The sequence below is a fragment of the Hyaena hyaena genome, unplaced genomic scaffold (assembly GCF_003009895.1).
Source record: "Hyaena hyaena isolate Hyena2069 unplaced genomic scaffold, ASM300989v1 scaffold_8, whole genome shotgun sequence".
NCBI classification, from domain to species: domain Eukaryota; kingdom Metazoa; phylum Chordata; class Mammalia; order Carnivora; family Hyaenidae; genus Hyaena; species Hyaena hyaena.
The window spans coordinates 2,900,067-2,924,548 of record NW_024080640.1 but is presented as its reverse complement, the minus strand read 5'-3'; the positions used below and the strand labels follow the sequence as shown (position 1 = coordinate 2,924,548).

General features: G+C 43.9%; 1 protein-coding gene and 1 pseudogene across 4 annotated transcripts in view; both read right to left on the bottom strand.

Moving 5' to 3' along the window:
* Window positions 1–24,482, bottom strand: part of NRF1 (nuclear respiratory factor 1) — a 145,628-nt gene that overhangs the window by 7,440 nt on the left and 113,706 nt on the right. For 3 of the 4 annotated variants that reach the window (XM_039243645.1, XM_039243654.1, XM_039243671.1), the window contains one exon: window positions 23,331–23,455. In XM_039243645.1, coding sequence (XP_039099576.1) covers window positions 23,331–23,455 — 125 coding nt within the window. Of the gene's footprint in view, window positions 1–17,041; window positions 17,364–23,330; window positions 23,456–24,482 lie in introns of those variants that run through there. The other variant, XM_039243662.1, reaches the window with a different exon arrangement.
* Window positions 266–363, bottom strand: LOC120239668 (annotated as a pseudogene).

The window sequence follows — 24,482 nt, the reverse complement described above, 5'->3', positions numbered from 1 at the left end:
AGAAACTTAATTTTGAAAAACAGGTAACACACCAAGGACATAGTAAAAAAGGTACAGAAAGGACACAGGATTGAAAAGAGTCAGTCTCCCTCCCCTACCCAAGACTGTGCATTTGGAAATGCGTACACTGCTTATTTTCCCCATTCCAACAATGCATATATTCATGCTCTTCTGCACCTTGCTTTTTTGGAGATCTTTACTTACAACACAGAGCAAACGGCTGCAGAGTATTCCATTTGTATGGAGGTGCTTAAGTTTTGTTTCACGTCAGACAGGCAGCATGCCAATGTCATAGCAAGGTTTGAGACGCGTCACAGGACAGTGTGAACACCCGATCATCATGCTCACGTACTACGAAAGGAACTGGAGGTGCTTGATTTTTATTAACCGGTGCTCTGATGACTCACATCCTGGCTTTTCAATCTTTTGCTATTGTGCTTAATGTGTTGCAATTTCTCACATATACAAGGATAAATATCAGGGGCGCCTGGGTGGCTTAGTCGGTTAAGCGTCCGACTTTCACTTAGGTCATGATCTCGCGGTTCGTGAGTTCGAGCCCTGCGTCGGGCTCTGTGTTGACTGCCAGCTCAGAGCCTGGAGCCTGTTTCAGTCTGTGACTCCCTCTCTCTCTGACCCTCCCCTGCTCACGCTGTCTCTCTTTCTCTCTCTCCTAGAAATAAATAAAAAACATTAAAAAAAAAAAAAAAAAGGATAAATATCAAAGAGTACGACGGCTTAAGAGGATATTTATACTTCAGAATTTCATAGGTACAGGGGCACCTAGGTGGCTCAGTCGTTTAAGCGTCCAACTTTGGCTCAGGTCATGAGCTCGTGGCTTGTGAGTTTGGGCCCTACATTGGGCTCTCTGCTGGCAGCTTGGAGGTTGGAGCCTGCTTCAGATTCTGTTTTCCTCTCGCTCTGTCCCTCCTCAGCTTGTGCTGTCTCTTTATATTAAACATTAAAAAATTTTTTTTGTTTTAAAATTTCATAGGTGCAGTAATGGGGGGACTCCTAACTGTTCTGCTCAGCCCACTTCCTTTCAAGACTCAAAATAATCTACCTCTCACGGGGCGCCTAAGTGGCTCAGTTGGTTAAGTGTCCAACTTTGGCTCGGGTCACAATCTCACAGTTCGTGGGTTCGAGCCCCGCATCGGGTTCTGTGTTAAGAGCTCAGAGCCTGGAGCCTGCTTCAGATTCTGTGTCTCCCTCTCTCTCTGCCCCTCCCCCACTCACACTCTGTCTCTCTCTGTCTCAAAAATAAATAAGACAAACAAACAAAAAAATTCTACCTCACAGTGGGATTTAAGATTAAGGAAGGACAAGTGACAGGGGAATATACTTTTGGACAGACATTTGTTTTCGAGCCTCTCAAATCATATGACATTGGTGGCAGCTAATACTACCTACTCATAAGCCTGGTCTGGTCTTGTCATATAAGTGACCATTTGCTCACGTTAAGGGACTTGACCTTGTTTCCTGTAAAACAGGGGGCCATGAGGTTTGTAGCAGTCTGTCTCTGATGGGGGAACGAGGGGATGCTTTGTGGTAGACCACGGGCGCCAACGAGAGTAACGTTAAAGGTTAGGGTCACAGCCTTGCACACTCTGAATTTATCATTCATGAGCTGATCTACTCTATTCTTGACCTCTCCTGAGGTAATGAGTCCCATCACTCACCTACTGCATAATGGAACACACACGTGTACGTGTGTGTATGCATATGTATGCAATTTATTTACTTAGGGGAATTCATTTACTTTCCTCAGCACAAACTCTTTTGGTATTCTGTGATTTGAGGAGTACGTCTACATATCACAGTTAGCTAAATCTTCTTGAAATACTGTTTGGCAATGGTCATCCCAACCCTGCTCCCCAACCCCCCAAATGAGTTTTGACGGCTGTCTACTATGGGAAAAATAACATCCAAAGAGCTATTAGTTTGAAGGATTACATCAGCCTTTCCCACAAACACTCTATGTTTTCTCTTCATTACAACCATACCTGTCCCCTTAGGGTACCCTAACCATCATATATATTTGCTCGGGCAGATCCCTCTGCCTAGAATCATCCCCTGCCAACGTGGGTCCCATTCTTCTAACAATTTCCAAATCTTTCATGGAGTTATCATAGATAGAATGGCCCATCAGGTTCTTTCCTTCCTGTGATTTACCTTCCCTCCACCATTTAGCACCGGCTCTTTGCTAACCTGTTAGTTGTTGTTCTCTGTATAATCCACTTGCTTAGACCGTTGATGGGACAGTGTCTTTAAAATACTGGGCAGCTTCAACACAGTAGATGCTTACTAATTAAATATGACTACAGATCACATTCTTCGTGATTTTCAGAAACTTGTTTACATTCCTATTAGCCTTGGCCTCCACTGAGAACCCTGAAGCCTTTCACTCTGTTCCCAGGGGCAGCAGGATTTTCACAAGACTCTTAAGGTAGGGTGACCACATGCTGTATGGTAGTTCCCGTGCACTCTGTGTGACGGTTAAATAGGCCGCTTTATTTCCTTTAAAGGTTTGCCGATCAGAAGGACTACATGTGACTCCCAGGTCTGCCATAGAATGGCTTGTGAACCTTACTCTCTTCAAATGTAAAATGGCAGTTACTAATCTCACAGGGCTGTCGAGGACTAGATGTGCTGACATCAGTGAAGTCTGGCACAGTGCCTGGCACACAGTAGGTGTACAATGAATGTCAGCTACTTTTCGAAGATGACTTTGAATGAGAGGTTTGATGCAGTCCGGTGGGGTCACAGACGTTAGACTAAAGCTCTCGGAAAACATAAAGGAAAGCAGAGACAGCACAGATCTCCTTTCAGCAGTGATTTGCTCCTGCCAGGAAGCACATCATTTGCCAAAGGACTTCAAAGATGTAAAGATTAGAGATAAAAGCCATGAAATCAGGGCAGATGGACTGGCGGGCAGCTTCCTTTCTGAAATGCAGCGATGGTCAGAACTGGCACTGGAATTGCACCCTGACATCTAGGACATAGCTGCTGACTCAGCGCATTGGTAAATAAATAATCCAGGCTAAACCACTGATCAATAGCAAGGATGTTAAATATATAGTCAGGGGCAGTATGATATGATGTCATCACTCTGATAAGCGTGTAAACTCCTCCAGATAATAACAACATGGGCTCAAGCCTAGCAGAGCAGAGTTACAGGCCTGGCCACGGTCACCCGGAACCAGACTGCCCTCCCCCCACCCCACCGCAGCCCGTGACAAGATAGAGCAGGACAGACGGCCTGGGGAAGAATGGGCCTTTCATTTGCCCTCACAATCTGGGAAACCTTTGGGAATTGTTGTTTGCTGTAACTGAATCTTTCAGCCCAAAGGCCTTCCAAGTTGGTCATGGAAATCTCTTTCATTGGGAGAAAAATGTTGATGGTTGTGAGAGAAAAATAGAGAGCTAAACACATACATTTATCAAATAAACACATGTGGTGGAAGAGAAAGGATTCTTAAAACTCAAAGGAAAAATTTACAATGTAATGTCTGTAGCTTATGGATGTGAAAGCTAAGCTACAGGTACCAGGAAAATGCTGGTTTAAACAGGGATCCAGAAGACTGTGGAACAGATAGGAATAAATAAGAGATAAAATCATAAATTATATTCCCTAAGTAATACTCTGCAGTTTTTAAAGAGCCATCGAGGGTTATCTTCAGGGGTTTCTAGGGGTGACAGGCAGGAGGGAAGTCCTTTAAAATCGTATTTGCGGGCTTGAGAAAGAATTTACACCAGTGACCAAAGTCTAAGACAAGCCACTATTGTATGAAGAAAAACAGGCATGGTATAGCGTTGGGAGAATGTGAAAGGAAGTCAGGGAGAGAGGCTAGTCCAGTAGGCGGGCGGCAGATAAAGAAGCCGGGAATGACAAACAGGGACCAGAAAGAAAGAGGACAGTCTCAGGGCAAGGTCACGAAAAGAATGTCAGTAGCAAATGAAAAGGAGACCCAGGTATCCCTCAGACACTGAGGCAAGTAGGAAACAGAAAAAGTATTTCTCTCCCAATCATCGGTTGTTATATTAGCTGCTTCTGGGACATTTAATCTTCCTTTTCCGTGTTTTCTAAGTCCGTGGCTTTTGGGTGCATTTGAAGGATTTATGGATTAAAATATGTATTACACTTGGCGTACTGAGTATTCTCATGAAGCCGACAGCAGCCTCGCGGTGCCTTGGGGTCCCAGGCGCTTGTGGCACACAGGGGCTTCTCCCCTCTTGCTAGAGAGCATGAGCCCTCTCTTGGAAAAGCCACTTTCTGCGATATCTTTCATAGCAGAGACTCTGTCCTTTGCCTAATTTTTCAGACCACGAGGGAATTCCTCTTGCCTTCCTCCCTTAAGCCAAATGTTAAAAATAAATTCATTTTGACTCTGTTAGTAAGAGGTACAATTTTACAGTTTCTGTTTGAAACTAGTGGTGTCCAGGAACATTCACCAAGCCAGGGTTTTGTGCTTCAGAACTGCTGTGGTGTGTTATCCTACAGGCTGGGCTCCCAGCGTGGGGCTGAACGAGCTGACTTCAAGGCCTGCTGATCTGACCAATAGGGCTTCAAACTGAAAATGGCAGGAGAGAAGTGTTCAACTAAAGTCTGTGGGACACATATGTGTTTATTAGGAGGACATCTGATCTGACTGTACAGAGAAGAGGTGCTTAGTAATATCCAGAAGAAATCACTGGGAGGAAGGGGGACACTCAAGGTCCCTAAAGTCTATATATTAATAGAAGGGTATTAGCAATATAGAAAGTGTTGATATATATATTTTAAAGATTTTAAGTAATCTCTACACCCACTGTGGGGCTCAAACTTACAACCCCGAGATCAAGAGTCCCATGCTCCACTGACTGAGCCAGCCAGGTGCCCCATGGTACCAAGACGATGGAAAGCTCTGGGGAAAGTTACCACACTAAGGCTCTGCAACAGTCAGGTGTGGAAATGAATACAAGAGCCAATCAGGAGCTATCTAAGAGTTGGGTATGGAGATTTATTTATTTTTCTGTTATTACTTTCTATTTTTTTATTATGAAAAATTTCAAACAGGTACAAGAGGAGAGAGATTAGCACAAGAAACCCTACCCCTACTACATTCCAAATGTGCCCACTGTCCAGCCCTTGCCTCTTTAAAAAAATTTTTTTAAACATTTATTTTTGAGACAGAGACAGAGCATGAGTGGGGGAGGGGCAAAGAGCAAGGGGGAGACAGAATCTGAAGCAGGCTCCAGGCTCTGAGCTGTCAGCCTGATGCCGGGCTTGAACCCTTTGACCGCGAGATCATGACCTGAGCTGAAGGTGGATGCTCAACTGACTGAGCCACCCAGGTGCCCCAGCCCTTGCCTCTTCTAACTGAACATGGATAGGTTGGGGCAAAAAAGCTTCCAAAGATGTTCTATTATTTATCAATCCCTGACTAAGCACAATCTGTAGAGTACCATTTATAAAACAAACACTAGAACATTCTAAGAGCACATAAAGAGCAGAATTAAGTTGGCTTTAGGCAGTAAGACACCTGAAGACAGTACACTGGAAAGTAGAAATAAATAGTTATGGGGTTTAATAGTCAAAGGAAGAACTCTATCTCAATAAACTTCACTTTGTTCAACTATTTATCCTGCCTTTCCTATCTGGACTGTATTTACCATAATCAAATTGATAATGGGGACAAGTTCTTTTTTTTATTAAAAATTTTTAATGTTTATTTCTGAGAGAGAGAGAGAGAGAGAGAGAGCACAAGCAGGGAAGGATCAGAGAGAGGGAGACACAGAATCTGAAATAGCCTCTAGGCTCTGAGCTAGCTGTCAGCACAGAGCCCGACGTGGGGCTCAAACCCACGAACTGCAAGATCATGACCTGAGCTGAAGTCAGACGCTTAGCCGACTGAGCCACCCAGGCACCCCAACAAGTTCTTTATAAAAGAGTTCCAGCTTCTGCCCGAAGCCAGAAGGAATAACAGTAGAGGAATCTCCATGTTGTTATCTCTGCACAAAATCATCAGTGGCTAAGACCATTTGGTGGCCGGTGGATGGGCCAGAGAACGGAGCGGTCTGCCATCTGTGTGGATGTGGTGCCTCTGGTAACTTAAACTGTGGCTGCTGCCTTCTTTCCCAAAGGTGAGCCCCCTGCGATGCTTGGTCAGCCTCTGCTTGCAACGGGCGGTTGGCCAGACAGAGTCTGACAACACAGAACTTTTAGAAAGCACTGAGCAAGATGGGCCACCAGGGCGTGGCACGGAGGAGCAGCCACAGGACACTGTCTCCCCTGTACGCCCCAATGCCCAGGGTACAAAGCCATCTCTGACAACCTCCCATGGAGGGCTCTACGAATCCTTCAGTAAACATGCCAGCACACTGAGCGCTAATGGTGTGCATGTTTGTAAAAGTAGATCTTACAGTTGGCTCTTAGTTGAGCCGAAGGGTGGGTCAGCCATTTCTCCCATAAACTGGAATTTATGATGCACTTTTCTTGCAGCAGACTTACTTTCCTAATTATGTCTTCCTTAAGCTAATATGAAAGCTAATTTGTGTTCCTTAAGTACCTGGCAGCTGGGTGGGGGGTGGAGGAGATGGTCCAGCCTTATGCTGGCTTGTTGAGAGAAACTGTCCAAGGATTTAAAATGTGTCACAAGTAATCTGCATGACAGATAATCTGTATGTGGCAACTGAGTGTTGACTATATTTACATTTATAAAACAAAGGCTACTTCTGTCTCATAGGGCTGCTATGAGGATAAGGAACATTATATTTACAGGACTTAAGTTCTTGAGAAAAAGAATATCTAAATTCAAGGTAGTTTTGTTATTTCACATAGGTTTCCTCTCAGGAGTCAAAGCAACCATGCAGGGGCTTCTAGAGGGAGACAAGTGAGGGAGGAAAGATCCTGCCCTTGGTTCCCCAGAGCTGCTGGAAATGGAAGGTGCCGCCAGCTCAATGGTCCACTCCAGTGTGTTGTCCACATTCCACGGTGTAAACAAAATGAACAATTCACATACACACTCTTGGCCCCTGAGCATCCAGTGCGCTCTTGTTAGTCAGAAGCTCTGTTTAATGAGAAAACCCTCCAGGCAGACAGCAGGGCTGTGAAAGGTTTAGGAAGGGTAGATCAGGGAGTAGGTCAGCTGAAAGCAGACCTTCTTAGAATTAAAGTCCTTTCTGATGGGTATAATTCATTATTATTATTTTGGGTGTGTGGGAGGGGTGGGGAAAGGACAGACTCCTGGAGGAAAACAATTTTTTAAGGTGGAAAGATAAAGTAACATGGCTGGAAGGAGTTGTTCCAAAAACATCCAGGCAAATTCTCTTCCCCACCTCCAAACAAGGCTGAAACAGAAACTCCAAGGCTTGCTGAAGCAGTCAACCCATTTTGAAGGGTTGAGACTAATCTCTACAACATTGCTGTCCACCAGAACCCACTGTAAAGAGGGCCATGTTCTATTTGTGCACTGGCCAATATGGCGGCTAGAGAGCACGTGAAGCGTAGCTAGTAGGACTGAGGAACGCCATCTTTACTTTGACTTTACTTAAAGTGTGCATAGCCAGAGTGCAGCTCTAAAACCTTTCCAGAGCTCCCAGTGAGCCAACTCCACATCATAAACATGCTTCGATCATACACACACCGTAGAACATGATAAGAGGTGCCTTTGTTAAATGGAAACTCAATCTGAAACTGGATGCCCTGCATTCACCTAAAATATATTTTCCTGGCATTTCTCTTAGATCATCGGGTTTTCTCCTTTGCTGCTCTACCCCATCAACTTCTTCTAACACCTCCCACCCTCCAGGGCCCCTAGGTGAGAAACTCTATCAGCATTTGAGAACAATATAATATAGCCCTACACGAGAGTACTACCAGCAGTATGGAAAGGCTGGGCTGGGTAAAATCAGTATTGCTGGACGCCTCTTTCATGCGCCAATCTGATAGCAGGGTTTTTGTAGTCTCACTCAGAGCAGTGTCTCCGTTTCCATATATAGACCCCTTCAATGATTTGCAGATCCAATTGCTAGCTTTACAATGGAAAAGTTGTGTTTATCAATTTCACTTCGAAAACCCCATTTAGGCTCTGAAAATCTCTCAATTGGGGCCTTTCTAATAATGAAGATTTGGTGTAATTATAATGTCACAGGCAATTGTACTGACAGAGCAAAACCAGCATGTCTCCTTGCTAGGCCTTTGCTCTCGGTCTGACCAACAGGAGGAGAAAAGAGGCTTTGTCAGGAGCAGATGTGCAGTGGGGGCCCCGGGAAAGCAGATCTGCTGAATGGAGCAGGTGCCACTTAGACATTCACTTTACTGACTCCAACCGCAACCTCCCCTTCATTTGATATCCTGCTCTTGGCAGGAGGATGGGGAGAGAGCATCTTACAAAAAGGAAGCATGTTTATCCCGTTCAGATTACGGCTCTGCCGGGCTGCTGCTGGTGCTGCTGGGTTCTGCACATTTGCTCTTTATTAAGCAAATGGTAGAGCTGGGAAGTGAATCCCCGTATTTACACAGGTAACCTGAGAGCCAGAGGGCCCCAAACCATACTGGCTGCGATGCACAGGCCAGCAGGGTTAATAACAGTGTGCTGATGTTCCTTCAAAATCCTAATGGAAGCATCAATGAAAAGAGGAAAGTCCGAGGCTCCGAGAACCTTAAAGACTTCGATCTGTAGGAATTTTTCCTGTCACAATATTCTGGCTCTTGTGTTAACAGTCATCAATCCCCTTTTCACATGCTCAGTTAAAACCTACTTTTTCATCCACAGATTAAACAGAAATGACTCCAATGAAAGTTGTCCAACCACGGCTCTGGATTTGGTATGCCAAAAAAAAAAATTTTATTTTTCCCTTTACAGAATATTACCTGCAATGACAGGCACCAAGATTCTGCTGGAATCATCTAAGACCAGAATCTGCCTTTCGAATACAAAGACTCAGAAAGATGTGGGAACCTAAAGGGAAGGAGAATGAGATAAGGAAACATGTAACTTGGCCCTCCTAACATCGGGGATGGAGAGGAGACTGGTCAGCCCACCTGCCAGGTGCCAGGCACCTTTCTGGGGAACTCTGCCCTGAAGCTCTGGTCTGAGTCCTCTGGTCAGAATACTTCGGCTCACCAAGGTCCCCAAGCTGAGAATACCCGACACAGTCAGACTGAGGGAAAGATGACGGTGTGCTAACCTGGCTGGAAAACACGTGCTATTCCCTCTGGGGCCTCGAGGGGCCAACTCTGGAGGCATTCAGCTTTTAATATGGGGAGTATCTAAAAGCTACATCGGAAGGACAGGTCTGTGGCTCAGATGAGTATTAAGAATGGAGATCAAGGAGTAGCGGCCCGTCATTTCACTGTATGGCTCTTTCTTTCTGCAGTCTTCAAGTAGCAGAGCCTAGATTAGTAACTCCTGGTGTAAAAATGATGAATGCCTGAGGCCACCCTAGTCTATAATGGCATAAGGGAGACGATACATCCCCCTCTGGACTTGCAGACTCTGCAAGGAGAAAGACGAATCAAAACATCACACTGGCACTTTCACGAGGCAGTCCTGGTCCTTCTGAAGGTACCCAGAGCTTAGCATTTTTGTAGGGGGCAGACAAAGGCACCAAGAATTCTGACAACCAGAAGCCTCTCCAACTGTGGGAGCTATGTCTGATGAGTGCCAGGAAAGACCTAGTAATTCTGTCCCCATAGCACTCTTGAGGGACACAATACGTTTTCATTAGTAACAGAGGCTTTCTAAAGCTGGGATTCTCAGCGTAAGCACTACTTTCTTCCTCCAAATGGAGGCTCACTGGACCAGATCCTAAGAATGTGTCCTGGAAGAGCTAAGGGTGAACCCCCTGAAGATTAATTTCCTTCTCATTCAGTGTGAGTGTTTAACAACAACAGCAGCAGCAGCAGCAGCAGCAGCAGCAGCAGCAGCAGCAGCAGCAGCAAAATAGTAGTAGTAGTAGCAATAGCAGTTGGGTTATTGCATGCTTACAATGCTCCAGACACTAAAAAGATTCGGACTAAATATTCCCAGGGCACCTGAGCGGTTCAGTTGGTTAAGCATCTGACTTTGGCTCAGGTCATGATCTCGAAATTTGTGAGTTCAAGCCCCACGTCAGGGTCTATGACGACAGCTCAGAGCCTGGAGCCTGCTTCACCTTCCCCTCTCTCTGCACCTCCCCCACTTGCACTCTGTCCCTCTCTCTCAAAAATAAATAAACATTAAAAAAATTCTCTACTGCCCCTAAAATTAGTGCAATTGACTTATCTCCCTGGATGGGGAAGGGTGGGGAGTCAGAAAACTTGCCATTTCCCTGTGACAGTAGGTAACTGTGAAGGGAGTCCGGAAGGAGGACAGGCTTCAGTGCTAGAAAAGGGCCGGGAAGTAACATATCTGAGGCAGGAAACTGTCAACCCCTCTGGGTATTCTAGAATTGAGAGCCCCAGCATAAAGCTTCACGTTCCTATTTCAGAAGCAGCCACGTTTTCACTGTGAAATCTGTAATTCATCCAATAGTAATGGCTACTTTCGGCCTGTGACCCTCCAGGCTCTGGATATTTGATCCTTTCTGGAGTCACTCTAAATCATTTATGCGCCTTGCCTCAAGATGCCTATAGCCAAGAAGGGAAATCTGCATCTGGAAGGCTTCTGGGTGGAAGTGTGTGAGTGGCCCGGGTTGTGCGTAAAGAGAGAAGCGGGTCTAGAGTGTCTGTGCTTCCTCTTGTCTCAGGTTTTCCTATGAGGCTCTGTGGTCACAAAAATAGGCCAGTTCTTCTTGCAACCCTCCTGCCCAGCTGTTCGCCCGTTGTGGATTATGTCAGTCACATGGTAGGTTTTTTTTTTTTTTTCTTTTTTAAGCAAAGCCATGCTGTCTGTGAGCTGAGAAGGTCACTGGGAGGCAAGGCTCCGGAAGTGCTGGTGCAGCGGGGGCACAGCTTGTCAGAAGAGCGGTCTTCTTGCTACAGCCTTTAGATCAGTGCCGTCCAATACACCGTCCAATACACCTCTCGGCCACGACGGAAATGTTCAGTATCTGTGCGGTTCCTTACACTAGCTACCACCTACCTGGGGCTATTTAAATTTAAATGTGAATAGGGCGCCTGGGTGGTACAATTGGTTGAGCATCTGACTCTTGATTTTGGCTCAGGTCATGATCCCAGGGTCCTGGGATAGAGCCCTGCATTATGTCCCTCTCTCCCTTTGCCGCTCTCCCCCACTCATGCTCTCTTATTAAATAAATAATAAATATTTTTAAAAATGTGAATAAATTAAGAGTAAAAAATTCAGTTACTCAGGCCACACATGGCTGTTGAGCACTTGAAGTGTGGCTAATGTAACCCATTAACTGAATTTATTTTACTTAAAATTAAAAAAAAAATTTTTAATGTTTGTTTATTTTTGAGAGAGACAGAGAGAGGCAGAGCGTGAGCAGGAGAGGGGCAGCGATAGAGGGAGACACGGAATCCGAAGCAGGCCCAGGCTCTGAGCTGTCAGCACAGAGCCTGATGTGGGGCTGGAACCCACGAACCATGAGATCATGAGCTGGGCAAAAGTCGGATGGTTAACTGACTGAGTCACCCCAGTGCTCCAGTTTATTTATTTTGAGAGAGAATGAGCAGAGGAGGGACGGAGACCAAGGGAGTGCAGACTGCACTGTCAGCCAGAGCCCAACATGGGGCTTGAACTCACAAACTGTGAGATGGTGACCTGAGCTGAAATCAAGAGTAGGACACTTAACCGACTGAGCCACCCAGGCTCTCCTTGTTTTACTTAATTTACATTTAAATTCAAACAGCCACAAATGGTAGCTACTGTATTAGCCCCCCTTTAGATCTTGGGTTCTAATGCCATTTATTTTATTTGCCTCTGCTAAAATTTATCATGACACAAACTAAAAAAAAAAAGAATCAATTTATTTTGAGAGAGTGCATGCAACTGTGCAGAGAGCAGGGTGGGGCGGAGGGAGAGAGAATCCCAAGCAGGCGCCACGCCCTCGGTGCAAAGCCTGATGCGGGGCTCGATCTCATGAACCCTGAGATCATGACCTGAGTGGAGACCAAGAGTCGGACGCTTAACCGACTGAGCCATCCAGACACCCCATGACAGTGACTTGTAAAGTGAGTCAAATATGCTATAGCCACTCCTTAAAACAATCCTGCAAAAGAGCGACCCACACAAAGGAACAGATGAATCAGATGAACGATAAAGACAATGATTTTTCACTTGCTTTAGATCCCCTTGACTTCCTCGGTTGGTTGGGTTGGCAAGAGGGAGTGAAGAGGAAAGAAGGGGGCCCACAGCCATCAGTAGAGAGTGCTGGAAAACTGGGTTTGGTTTCCAGTTTCACTGGTTAGTTGCTGAGTGACAGGCAAGGCCTAGCTTTAGCTGCCTCTGCCAAGTAGGGCTCAGAAGCGCTGTTCTACCACCTTACTGGGTGAAGGTAGAATAATACAAGGGGTGTTTGCTTAGTGACTGGTAAGGGGGTTATGGTGACAGTGGCAGTCATAGTAGTAAAAACAGAAAAGGGATGGGGGTCCTGGGTGGCTCAGTGAGTTAAATGTCCCAACTCTCGATTTTGGCTCAGGGCATGATCCCACAATTGGTGAGTTTGAGCCCCACATTGGGCTCTGCGTTGACAGAGGGGAGCTGACTTGGGATTCTCTCTCTCTGCCCCTCCCTTGCTTGCTCTCTCTCTCAAAATAAATAAAAAATAAACTTAAAAAAAAAAATCCCAAACAAACAGAAAAGGAAAGAAAGAAAGAAAAGAAAATGATGAAGGGCCTAAATAATGATGGTCAATGCTTATAGTAAATCAAAAGTACAGCAAAACTGAAAGTTATTTTCCTGGTATGATACCTACCAACATGTTTTCCAGAATGAAAACTATTCCTTTTAACAAAAAAGTCAGCTGAGTTAAATAGGGAAACACTGTCTGCAAAGAAGTGCTGTCCAGAAGCCTCCATGTCCCAGGCGCTGGCTGCTGCTTGGCGCCCACTTCTCAGCCGGCCCAGCGGCAGGCGGCTCACGGGCTCATTCCTCATCCTCTTCTTTCTGAACCACAGCTCAGAGCCCTCCTCATCACATTCAGGTTTGGAGTGTGCTCTACCCTCATCTCCATTTTAAAAAGACCTACTATATTTCTGAAGGGAAAGGAGCTGTATGACAGATGAATCTTCATTTGCTTTTTCTGACAGAATAGGTAACACCTCAGCTTGGTCTGACTGAGACCTTCCCCTCAGGAGTTCCTGTCGGTGGAGAAGAGGGCCCTATACGCTCCAGTGGGGCAGCCTGAACACCCACTGTTTGCTCTTGCTTTCAGCTCAGGTCATGATCTCGCGGTTTGTGAGTTTGGGCCCCACATCAGGCTCTGTGCTGTCAGCTTGGGATTCTCTCTCTCTCTCTTTTTTGCCCTTCCCGCCCCCAGCTCACTCGCTCTCTCTTCTCTGAATAAATAAGTAAGCTTTAAAAAATTTAAAATTGTTTGCTCAGGGGCTCCCTGCTTCAAGTGCTGGGGGCACTGAGCTCATCATCTGGGGATTAAAGGTACAAATAATACAGTAGCAAAGAATGCAACAGCTCTTTTCAAAGCTACTATCATGCTTTATGGTGAATGAAAATGTACCTTTACAATAAAACTTTATTTAACACATTTACTACACTAGAATAGCATATTAGTACCTTTTGGGAGGAATAACACTGACATATTTCCTAAATTAATTTAAAAATACGGACATCTCCATTGACTCTTCCAGGAACAAGTCCATAGACTAATGGGTCCAGAGAATGAGGAGCACAGAGACAGGGAGAATGAGAGATGTATTTTACATTTTATCAAGATGAGGACTGGCATTTTAGCTCTTATTTTTAAAGAAGAGTTGGAACAGAGGGACATCTACTGGGTAATAATGGATGAAGGGGGTGGTGAGAAGAAGGGAGAAGTGAAAAAAGTCCCCCTTGATGATGGAGAGTAAAATACAATACAGTTGTGAGATGTGAAGAGGGATTATGACCCTAGGATAATGAAGGCCACGGCAAATACAGCTGGATGAGAACGGCAGCCCTGCCTGATGACAGTGATGTGACCAAATCCAGGAGCCATTAAACAACATCACCTTCAAAGTTCTTTCAATTTCCTTCACTTGAGGCTATACAGAAAGAGCTTCTGGACTTCCATTTCTCTGCAGTGTTTACCTGTGGAACATAAATACTTCAACTGCATAAGGTAAGCATTTGGATCCGTCCTAAAGTCAGGAGAGCACAACAGTACTCTGTATTCTGAGTACAACTGAACATATTCTGGGGAACGAAGGGGAGATGAAATTATGGAGACAGCTAGTCAGAGTTTTCTGTTCATAGTGTACCTATGCGCCAAGCACTTATGCTAAGCACTCTACAGGAATCATTCTGTTTAATGCTCACAGCAAACCCATTAGCATGGAACTGTCATTAGCCTAATTTTACAGTGAAGGCTCAGAGAGGCTAATTTGCTTGACCAAGATCACAGAGCCTGGTAGTGCAGCTTTTAGAACAAGCAGCTAGGCCTTTCAGACCCTCCCATTTCCCTTGCCCCTCTTACTCTCAGCACCAGACCAGGTCTCCACAAAGTTCCATGACCCCAGCCACCACTTTCTATGGCAGTGGCTCTTAATCCTTTGGTGGGGGGCTGAGGAAGGGGCCATTCTCTAATTCATTTGCATATCTGATCAAAGCTATGGGTCCTGGAAAACTATAAAAAATTTGTATAGAGACGTGGATGGAACTAGAGTGTATTATGCTAAGAAAAAAGACAGATATCATAAGATTTCACTCACATGTGGAATTTGAGAAACACAACAGATGAACATAGGGGAAGAGAAGGAAAAACAGGATAAAGACAGAGAGGGAGGCAACCCATTAGGGACTCTTAAATACAGAGGACAAACTGGGGGTTGCTGGAGGGCAGGCGGGTGGGGGGATGGAGTAAATGGGTGATGGGCACTGAGGAGGGCACTTGTTGGGATGAGCACTTGGTGTCATCTGTAAGAGATGAATCACTGGGTTCTACTTCTGAAGCCAAGACTATGTTGTATGTTAACTAATTGAATTTAAATTAGAAAAAAATATATATATAGATAAAAGAAAAAAGAACTTGTATAGAATTTCTCAGGGTCCAAGACCGCAGGCTAAGGATGCCCTTATGTCCTTATAATGCACATAAGGTTGGTTTCCTCAGAGAATTAAGGCACACACGTTTTCTCCTACAGATCCAGCCACATTACCTTGTCATAACCAGTACAGAACACACCTCTGCGGTGTCCTCTCACTTGGGAGGTCTTGCGGAATAGGAATGTGTGTTCCGATCTCTCACGCAAGGACCCCACCCCGGAATCCTGCTCTCTTATCTGAACTTCATGGCCTTATTTCTGTCCTCATGTATCTACTTTCTTATCCCCCTTGCTAAAAAGATCAATTAAAAAATAACAACAACAACAAAGGTATTCCAATGAGCACAGTTGAGATTAAGTTAAACTGGGGACACATATATCTTGAAAAATTTTTCACAGGGTCAAAGAAAAGTAGCAAGGTGGAAAGGTGAAGACATAGTCAATGTGAAGAGAAGACCGAATTTTCTTTCTAAAGGAATTCAAAACTTGATTCCGCTTGTTTGGCAGCCGATATGGGGAGCAGAATGTGCACTCAGTGCAGCAGGGCGGAGTGCGGTCTCTTAGATGTAGGACATTCGTGCTGATGGGTCTTAAGGGGGATCCTCAGCAGCAGGGCTGTCGCCACGGCCGGGTCAGGACAAAGAGGGACATATTGCACCGCAGAGAAACGAGAAGGGCTGCTCTTTCTGTAAGTATAATGTTAATGCCTTATAATCAGCTTTAATTTTTAAACAGACCTAGTCTTCTAGCCCACTCCTCCCCGCTGAGGGGGTGAGGCAAGTAGCTGGCCGCAGGTCTGAGCCAGGACAGCACAGGCAGTGGATGGCCTCTGGATGTCAGGCAATGGAGAAAAATGCAATTTCCAACTCTCTGGTGGAACCCAATGAAGGGCTGGAGGCAGAGCCACAGGGAAGGCACAGAGAGGGGCAGGGGAACCAAACTGGCCACCAGCTAGCTTCGGGTGGAGGTGCACATTGTCGCCAGCACTTTCTACCACCTTGGTCTTTATTTCCCTAGACAGGTGGGGACGTTGCAAGAGTGCTGGCATAAATTGAATGGTGGCAGGAGAGTGTGGACAGAAGCTTCTAGGGGGTGAGGAAACAACTCTTAAGCTGGGTTTACCTCTTTGGGAACATCATGTACTTACTTCCCCCCAAAACAATGTCTCCTGGTATAAATAGCACATACGCCTCCCCCCATCAAATGAAAGTAAGACATGTTCACTAATTGCAAAGTGACCTGCTCACTGAAAGTACTACAATTCGACAGCTGAACACTTCTATAATTTCTGCAACTGGAGAAACACAGACCTATGGGCTCCCCCAGGTGAGCAAAGGGAAGTGTGCGAGCACTCACGCACACAGGGGAGGACTGCTGGACAGTGGAGCACCTGGCATTAGAAAGTGCAGAGCATCCCTATAGCCGGGAACAGGCTGGGGCAGGCGGGCACTGTGGCTACACCAGACAAAGGCACGTAGCTTTTACCAGGGACGGGGAGAGAGGCCCAACATTCCCCAAATTATTTGTTCAACACCGGGACACAGTCATCACTTTGTATTTGTGGATTCCAGACAGAAGCTGGCTCACATCACAGGGATGCAGCATAGCTGAGTGGTGTGGAGACAAACTGCCTGAATGCAAAGTCCACTTCTGCCACACTCTCTGTGAACCTGGCCAAGTTACCGAAACTTTCTGCATCTCAGTTTCCCCATATGTTAAATGGAGATAATAGTGTTTACCTCAGAACAGGGTTATTCTGAGTTTTCAATAAGCTCATGCATGTAAAACACTTAGCAGAAGACTTGCACATAGCAAGCATTATCAAATGTTTATTAAATAAATAAAGTTAATAAGACAATGGAATTGAGATACAGAATACAAGGTCAATAGTGGGAACGCAGATTCCTAGCTTGGAGTCCTCTGTAAGTGGGGTGTGCCTCACCCTCACCTTCGTACAAAAAATGAAATTGAAGACGTTGGGGGAAAAGAGGGAAATTAAAATTTCAAAGTGCACGAACTGAACCTCTAGAGAACTCTCCACACACAGGACGGACAGGCACAATTTCTTAATCTAGAAAGACGCACCTGGTTTGGTCTTAAGAAAATAAGCCCGACTACAGGGACAGTGTCTCCTCCAGCAACAATTAGTGTCTCATTCAATTCACTGGGGCAGTATTAAGAGCACGGGCTTCCCACTCCTGGTCCATCTCTGTGATAATGAACACTCCCCACTTCCCCTGCCCTAGGGAAAGATGGGGCAGAAGGAGAGGAGAACACTTAAGTTAGTTAAATTAAAAGAAAGCTTTAACACTGAATGTTAACTACACTGGAGTTAAAATTAAGGGGAAAACTGGCTTAGTTCTTCTGGATGAACTTTAGAATTACTGTAAAGGTCACTCCCCTCAGAAACCTTTTTGGAATTTTGATTGAATTTTTTTTTCAAATCTGGAGACAGGCCTTTCACTAACTGCTAATGGTAACACCACAATAATAAAATATCATAGTAGAAAGAACAAAATAAATAGATTAATGGAAACAGAAGATTCACCACACAGTCTATTTAAGAATTCTGCATATGGGGGCGCCTGGGTGGCTCAGTCAGTTAAGCGTCTGACCCTTCATTCTGGCTCAAGTCATGATCTCACAGTTTGTGAGATAGAGCCCCATGTTGGGCTCTGCGCTGAGCATGGAGCTTGCTTAGGATTCTCTCCCTCTCTGCCTCTCTCCCCCTCCCCCTTTCTCTCTGCTTCTCTGTTCTTGCTCTCTCTCAAAATAAACAAACATTAAAAAAAAAAAGAATTCTCCATATAAATACCAACAGCATTTTTCATAGAACTAGGACAAATAATCCTAAAATTTGTATGGAACCACAAAAGACCCTGAATAGCTAAAACAAATCTTAAAAGAGAAAAACAAAGCCGGAGGTATCACAATTCCAGATTTCAAGTTATACTACAAAACTATAGTAATCAAAATGGTATGGTACTGGCATAAAAATAGACACAAAGATCAATGAAATAGGATAGAAAGCCAGAAACAAACCTACAATTATATGGTCAATTAATCTTCATCTAAAGAGACAAGAATATCCAATGGGAAAAAGAGAGTCTCTTCCACAAACGGTGTTAGGAAAACTGGACAGCTACATGCATAAAAATGAACCTGGACCACTTTCTTTCAGCATACACAAAAATGAACTCAAAATGGATTAGAGACCTTCATGTGAGACCTGAAACCATAAAAATTCTAGAAAAGAGGACAGGCTGGAATATCTCTGACACTGGTCATAGCAGTATTTTTCTTTTTTTTAAAAAATAAATTAAAAAAAAAAAGTTTGTTTATTTTTGAGAGAGGGACAGAGCATGAGAGGGGGAGGGGCAGAGAGAGGGGAAGACACAGAATCCAATGCAGGCTCCAGGCTTGAACTGTCAGCACAGAGTCCGACATGGGGTTCAAACCCACAAACTGTGAGATCATGACCCAAACCAAAGTCAGACGCTGACCCGACTGAGCCAACCATGTGCCCCGTCCATAGCAGTATTTTTCTAGATATATCTCCTGAGGCAAGGAGAATAAAAGCAAAAATAAACTACTGGCACTACATTGTAATACAAAGCTTCTACACAGTGAATGAAACAAAACTAAAAGACAACCTGCTAAACGGGGAAGATATAAAAGTATGTAAAATATGCTCAACATCACTCATCATCAGGCAAGTGTAAATCAAAACTATAATGAGATACTACCTCACACCCCTCAGAATGACTAAGAAACAAGTGTTGATGAGATGTGGAGAAAAAGGAAGTTTCTTGCACTGTTGGTGGGAATGCAAACTGATGCAGCCACTGTGGAAAACAGTATGGAGGTTCCTCAAAAAGTTAAAAACAGAAATACCCTATGATCCAATAATCGCATTACTGGGTATTTATCCAAAGAATACAAAAGCACTGATTCAAAAGGATATTTGCATCCCTGTGTTAACTGCAGCATTATTTGTAATAACCAAAGTATGGAAGTGGTCTAAGTATCCATCAATTGATGAATGGGTAAAAAAGATGCGGTATATACATAAGGGAATATTATTGAGCCATAAAAAAGAATGAGAACTTGGGGCATCTGGGTGGCTCAATCCATTAAGTGTCGGATTCTTGATTTGGCTCAGATCATGATATCATGAGATTGAGCCCCATGTCAGGCTCTGTGCTGACAATGCAGAGCCTGTTTAGGATTCTCTGTCTTTCACTGTTCTTCCCCTACTTGTGTATGTGCTCTTTCTCTCTCTCAAAATAAATAAAAAAAACACTAAAAAGAATGAAATCTTGCCATTTGCAACAACATGGATGGGCCTAGAGAGTGTAATACTATGTGAAGTAAGTCAGAAAGACAAATACCTTATGTTTTCACTTATCTGTGGAATTTAATAAACAAAAGAAGTAAATAAAGGGGAAAAAAAAGGAGAGACAAACCAAGAAAGAGACTCTTAGCTATAGAGAACAAACTGGTGGTTACCAGAAGGGATATGGGTCAGAGGATGGGTGAAATAGGTAAAGTGGATTAAGAGTACATTTATCGTGATGAGCACTGCGTAATGTACAGAGCTGTCGAATCATTATATTGTACACCTGAAACTAATAAAATACTGTATGTTAACTACACTGGAATTAAACCAAAAACCAAAACTCTGCATGATAAAAATGACATTTCAAATCAGTTTAGAAAGGATGAATTTCAACCTTTTTATGGAATAAATCGTGCTGGAATAGATTATATAGGGGGAAAAATCAATTCAGATTCCTACCTAATGCCATATACCAAAATAAACTTCAGATATTTTACAGGATTTAAAATAAAAAATGAGACCATAGAAGAACTGCCATATAGATATTTATCTGATTTGGGGCCTATGCAAATGTAAAGGCAAACGAGAAATAATTAAGGAAATAAAAATGAAATTAACAGAAATAAAATAAAAATAAACTGAAAAAAACCCTATTTGCAACGTATACAATTAAAGGGGTTATACCTTGATTATAGGATACTTTCTTAGCAGCTCTGGTGAGAGTCTTAATGGGACAATAGTGAAGCAGATGATCCCCATTACATTTATTGATTAACTATGAACTATCTGTTTCATTCCCCCTGCCCCCATCTAGCTTTTAGGAAGAAAAGACTGCTTATTGCATGAATATGCAATAAGATCTCAGACATAACAGCACCTCAGAAGAGGCGCCTGGGTCCCAATATAATTCCTATTTTTAATTATTTTGGCTGAACTAGGAAGGTAGAAAAAAGATGTGCAGATCTGATTCCCTGAAGATTTACTATCAGTGAGTGGAAGGTCAAGTGGGAGGTGATTATCACTCAGAGAGCTCCTCAATCCCTGTGTGGGGCTGCTTTAAAGGTTGTACAACCTTTTATTTAAGATGCATGTGGGTGGGAGGGCCAAGGAACAACTGTGAGAGGTGAAGGAAGGCACTCTATCTGCATTTCAATGAAAAGAAAGCCACCTGTGAAAAACTTTAATTGGAACTAAACCATAAAATTCCATCCTAAGAGACCAAAGACTCATTTAGTGCTATAGAAAAAAGAAGGAGCGTAAATGAAATAAAGTAATACTAGTGCCTGAGTAGTTCCCTAGTGTTGGGGGCGGGTAGAGTCCAGAAAATAGGAGACATCTACAGGGTGCAAGGTCTCTGTCCCATCTGCCTTGGTGACCCAGGAATTAAACTTCTGCCATGCACACGGGGGTTATCCTTGCGCTGCCCGGCCATTTCTTACCAGTTACTGTACCCTATCAATCTCCACATGCAATGGTTCTCCATCTCAGAAGGCGCAAAACCTTTCTCTGCTTCAGGCCTAAACAGTATCCAGATTGTTCTTAGAAGAGTTGTCTGCTAGCAGGATTTTTATTTAAACCATACTCTGGAATCTGGGATGTTATTTCTTTTTCCCTAGTAGTGGCGTTTCCTGTTCTGCTACCATGTGGTTCTTCCTGATAATAAACTCTTCCGTGATAACCAACTTGGTCTACTGGCTAACCCCTTAAGGCTGCCATCACAGAAGTGACAAACTCTGGCAACAGGACACTGTCTGAAAGAATGAAAAGAGAATCCCTAAAAGCCTACCCAGAAACCACATTAGCCAGTTACATGGGAAAAATCTGGTTCTAGTCCCATAGCAAATCCTATAGCACTCCGGGTAAAGTGTCAGAAGACAGAAGGAGTATCAGAATTATTTGGATCTTATTCAATATTAGATTCATTCTCTGGATTCCCAAGGGAGAGATGAAATGCTAGGCCTTTGCCTAAAATTCCTGGAGTAAGGCGCAACTCAATGACCTGATCTGACACAAAAAAGTTGTGCCGAGAAAGTGCTAATTCCAACTCTCAAGGCTTAGTTCAGCACAACGTGGGGATGGTCTTCTTTGGCTTTTATGATGTAGACCAGTATTTTCTCTTGTTGCAAACAAACAGCCAACAACATGAAATCAACACCACGGATTCACATAACCCCAAGGCTACTGAAAAGAGGCGGCTTCCAGGAATCAATAGTGGGTGTGGCTCAGCTTTACTTATGGCTGAATGGATCTACTTGGCACAGGGTCCAAATACTTACATATAAATTCATCTGAAAAGGTGAGGCTGAGGAGGAGCCAGAATGATAAAGTGGTCTGTTCTACCTTGCCCAGACAGGTCAAGACCATTAGAAAGGATAACAGTCTCCTACCAAACTCAGGCAGAGAAGTATCTGCAGCAGTTCCATATAAATAACAGCAATTTGCACTTCAGAAGAATGTTATGGAGCCAGATATCCTATCTATTCAAGGCAGATTAGGACTCAGATGAGGAACAGTATACGGTAAGGAAGTAGGGGTAGGAGTCTAGCTAAATAGGGAGGTTTTCCTTACTTCTACCTCTAGGTCATTTCACCCTGAACATACATGGCTGCATGTATGTTTATCCTGCAGTGTTCTGGCTAAGATCAAGTCTATCCTTGTTAGGGTTAGTTCATGGAAGACCCTAACCCTACAGAAAAAACAGGCTGTAGTTGTAGTATTTTATTTGTCTGTTCTAGGAAAATGATTCTCAGAAGCCATGGTGGCTCTTTACATTTCTTGTGTTACTCTTCTCTGGGTGACAGACACAAGAACTTTCCTTCTCCCACTTCCTAAGGAGGAACAGCTTGGGGTCTTTCTTCAAAGACTTTTCCAACTAACTTTATTCACTGATAAGGGACCTATCCTTTAAAAAGTTCCAGGAACTTTTCTTTCAGCCACTAATGTCATTAAGGAACCTTCTGCCTAAATAAAAGTATGTTATTGTTCATCATCTTTTCAAGACTAACAAGAAATCTCCAAAAACCATAGAGTACTTAATTTGTCCTACTTAACCAAGTTGTATATATATTTAAAAAATGTAATAAACAATCAGAGTCTCGCTGAATGGGGCTGGTCCTCCTTTTTGACCCAGACTTCTGAGGCACTTCCCCATGCAGCCCAAGTCTTGGTAACTGACTTCCGGAGCCTGCCGAAGTGGATCCAAAGAGCTGGGCCGGAATTGTGAATTTTTGCCACCATATTTCTATGAACTTTATCCCTTTTGTTTATTCAGGAAATCACCAATATCCAGGAAGTCAAAGAGCTGAGAAAGAAGGGCAGGGTGGTGGTGTGTTACTGGCTAAATCCAGAGGTCCTTGGTGAGGACACATGTAACAGGATGCAGATTCAAAGCACCAACCAGAAAAGTACCTTGTCACAGCCTGCTGGCTGATCCTGTGCGAGATGGTGGTGCCTTTCTCAAGATAGAACATTCTACTCTACTACAATGCACCCCCCCCCCACCATGGGAGGGGCTCTGCTATAGCAGAGGACATTGATCTACCCCAAGGGAGGGTAGAGGACAAAATGTGCCCTGCAGCAAATTTTAAAGTACCTCTCAGTAAGTCCTGTCACAGCAAAAACAGTGTTCAAATAAGCATTTCAGTTAGATAGCCATTATCATGGCAATTTTCCCCCTCAGAAAACCCCAAGTCTCCTCCTAGTGAAAGGAATCAGGGGCTCCTCGAATTTTCCTAGGCATCAATTGCCTATCAATAAAGAAAAACTCAAATCAAAGCTTAACCGCTTTCTGAAGGGTCTGCTGTCAGTCATGTCATGAAGGTTTAAGTGGGGACAGGGAAGACATTCAATAAAATATTTATGCTCTCTTACCATTAGCATCTTGGACTCCAGTAAGTGCTCCGACAGCTGCTGCGGTTTCCCCGGACAGGACGATCTGTCCCCCTCCTTGCAAGGTGGCCTCGGCCAGTGTGGCGACAGCATGGGCGGCGGCTTCGCTGTGGGCACAGGAACAGGAGAGGGGGACGTGTGAATTGAATAAAGGTACAGCACTGCGGCAAGACACGCCGTGCTTCCAACCCCTCCTTGGCTCTCTCTACCGACTCCAGGGGTGTGAGCCTCCCGGCGCATACAGGAGTCCGCCGCTGCTGGGGAGAGCTGGGGGAATTTTTAAATGGTAACAGTAAATAGCTAGAGAAACCCCAAGTCTTAGAGATTTAAGGAGCTAATGTGAGATTTTCTTTAAATCTAGGAAATGGGTGTGTGAGGACGGAAGGCGCTCACTGTCAGTGGAAGGTCTGATCCATAGTGACAGTGGGAAAGCCTTTCTGGTTGGTAACTCAAGGTTTTCTTGTTCTCTTTTCTCTTTATGGTAACACGAGGCCGATTATCTAAAACTGCCCTTTTGGGGACAGTTACATTACTTTCGAATGTCCTCTCTCTGTAAAGAGAGCTTTCATATTATTCTTCCTTTCTGATCTTATACTCCAATAAACTTGTGCCTGCTGCTCAAAAACAAAAACAAAACAAAAACTCAAACAAACAAAACAAAAACTGCCCTTTCGTAGTGGAGGATGACAATATGAGAAGTAACAATGTGGACTTGCTATTCAATTAATATTAAATAATAACAATGCGGTTTATATGTATGACTTCAAATACAAAGTAATGGCTGACTAACACCCTAACATCCTGCAATATCTAGGTCTTCCCTTTGCCTCACTGTACATGTGGGCAGTGCTAAATTAAGGCTTGAAATTTTAAATGATCACCATAAGCCCAAACTCCTAGCCTCTAGAAACACAATGAAATAATAAAATCTCCCTTCCCTGCAAACACTTTGCACAATAGAAAGATATTAACTATCTGTTTATAGTGAGCACTATTCTAGCAGTCTGTATCCTATTTTTCTTTCTTCTCCTTGTGCTTTGCCTTTGCTTGTCCCAAATGCACAAATACCCATTTTTATTGATTCTATGATGCTATCAACTAAAAAGGGACCATTATTTTATGTGCCAGAAAGAA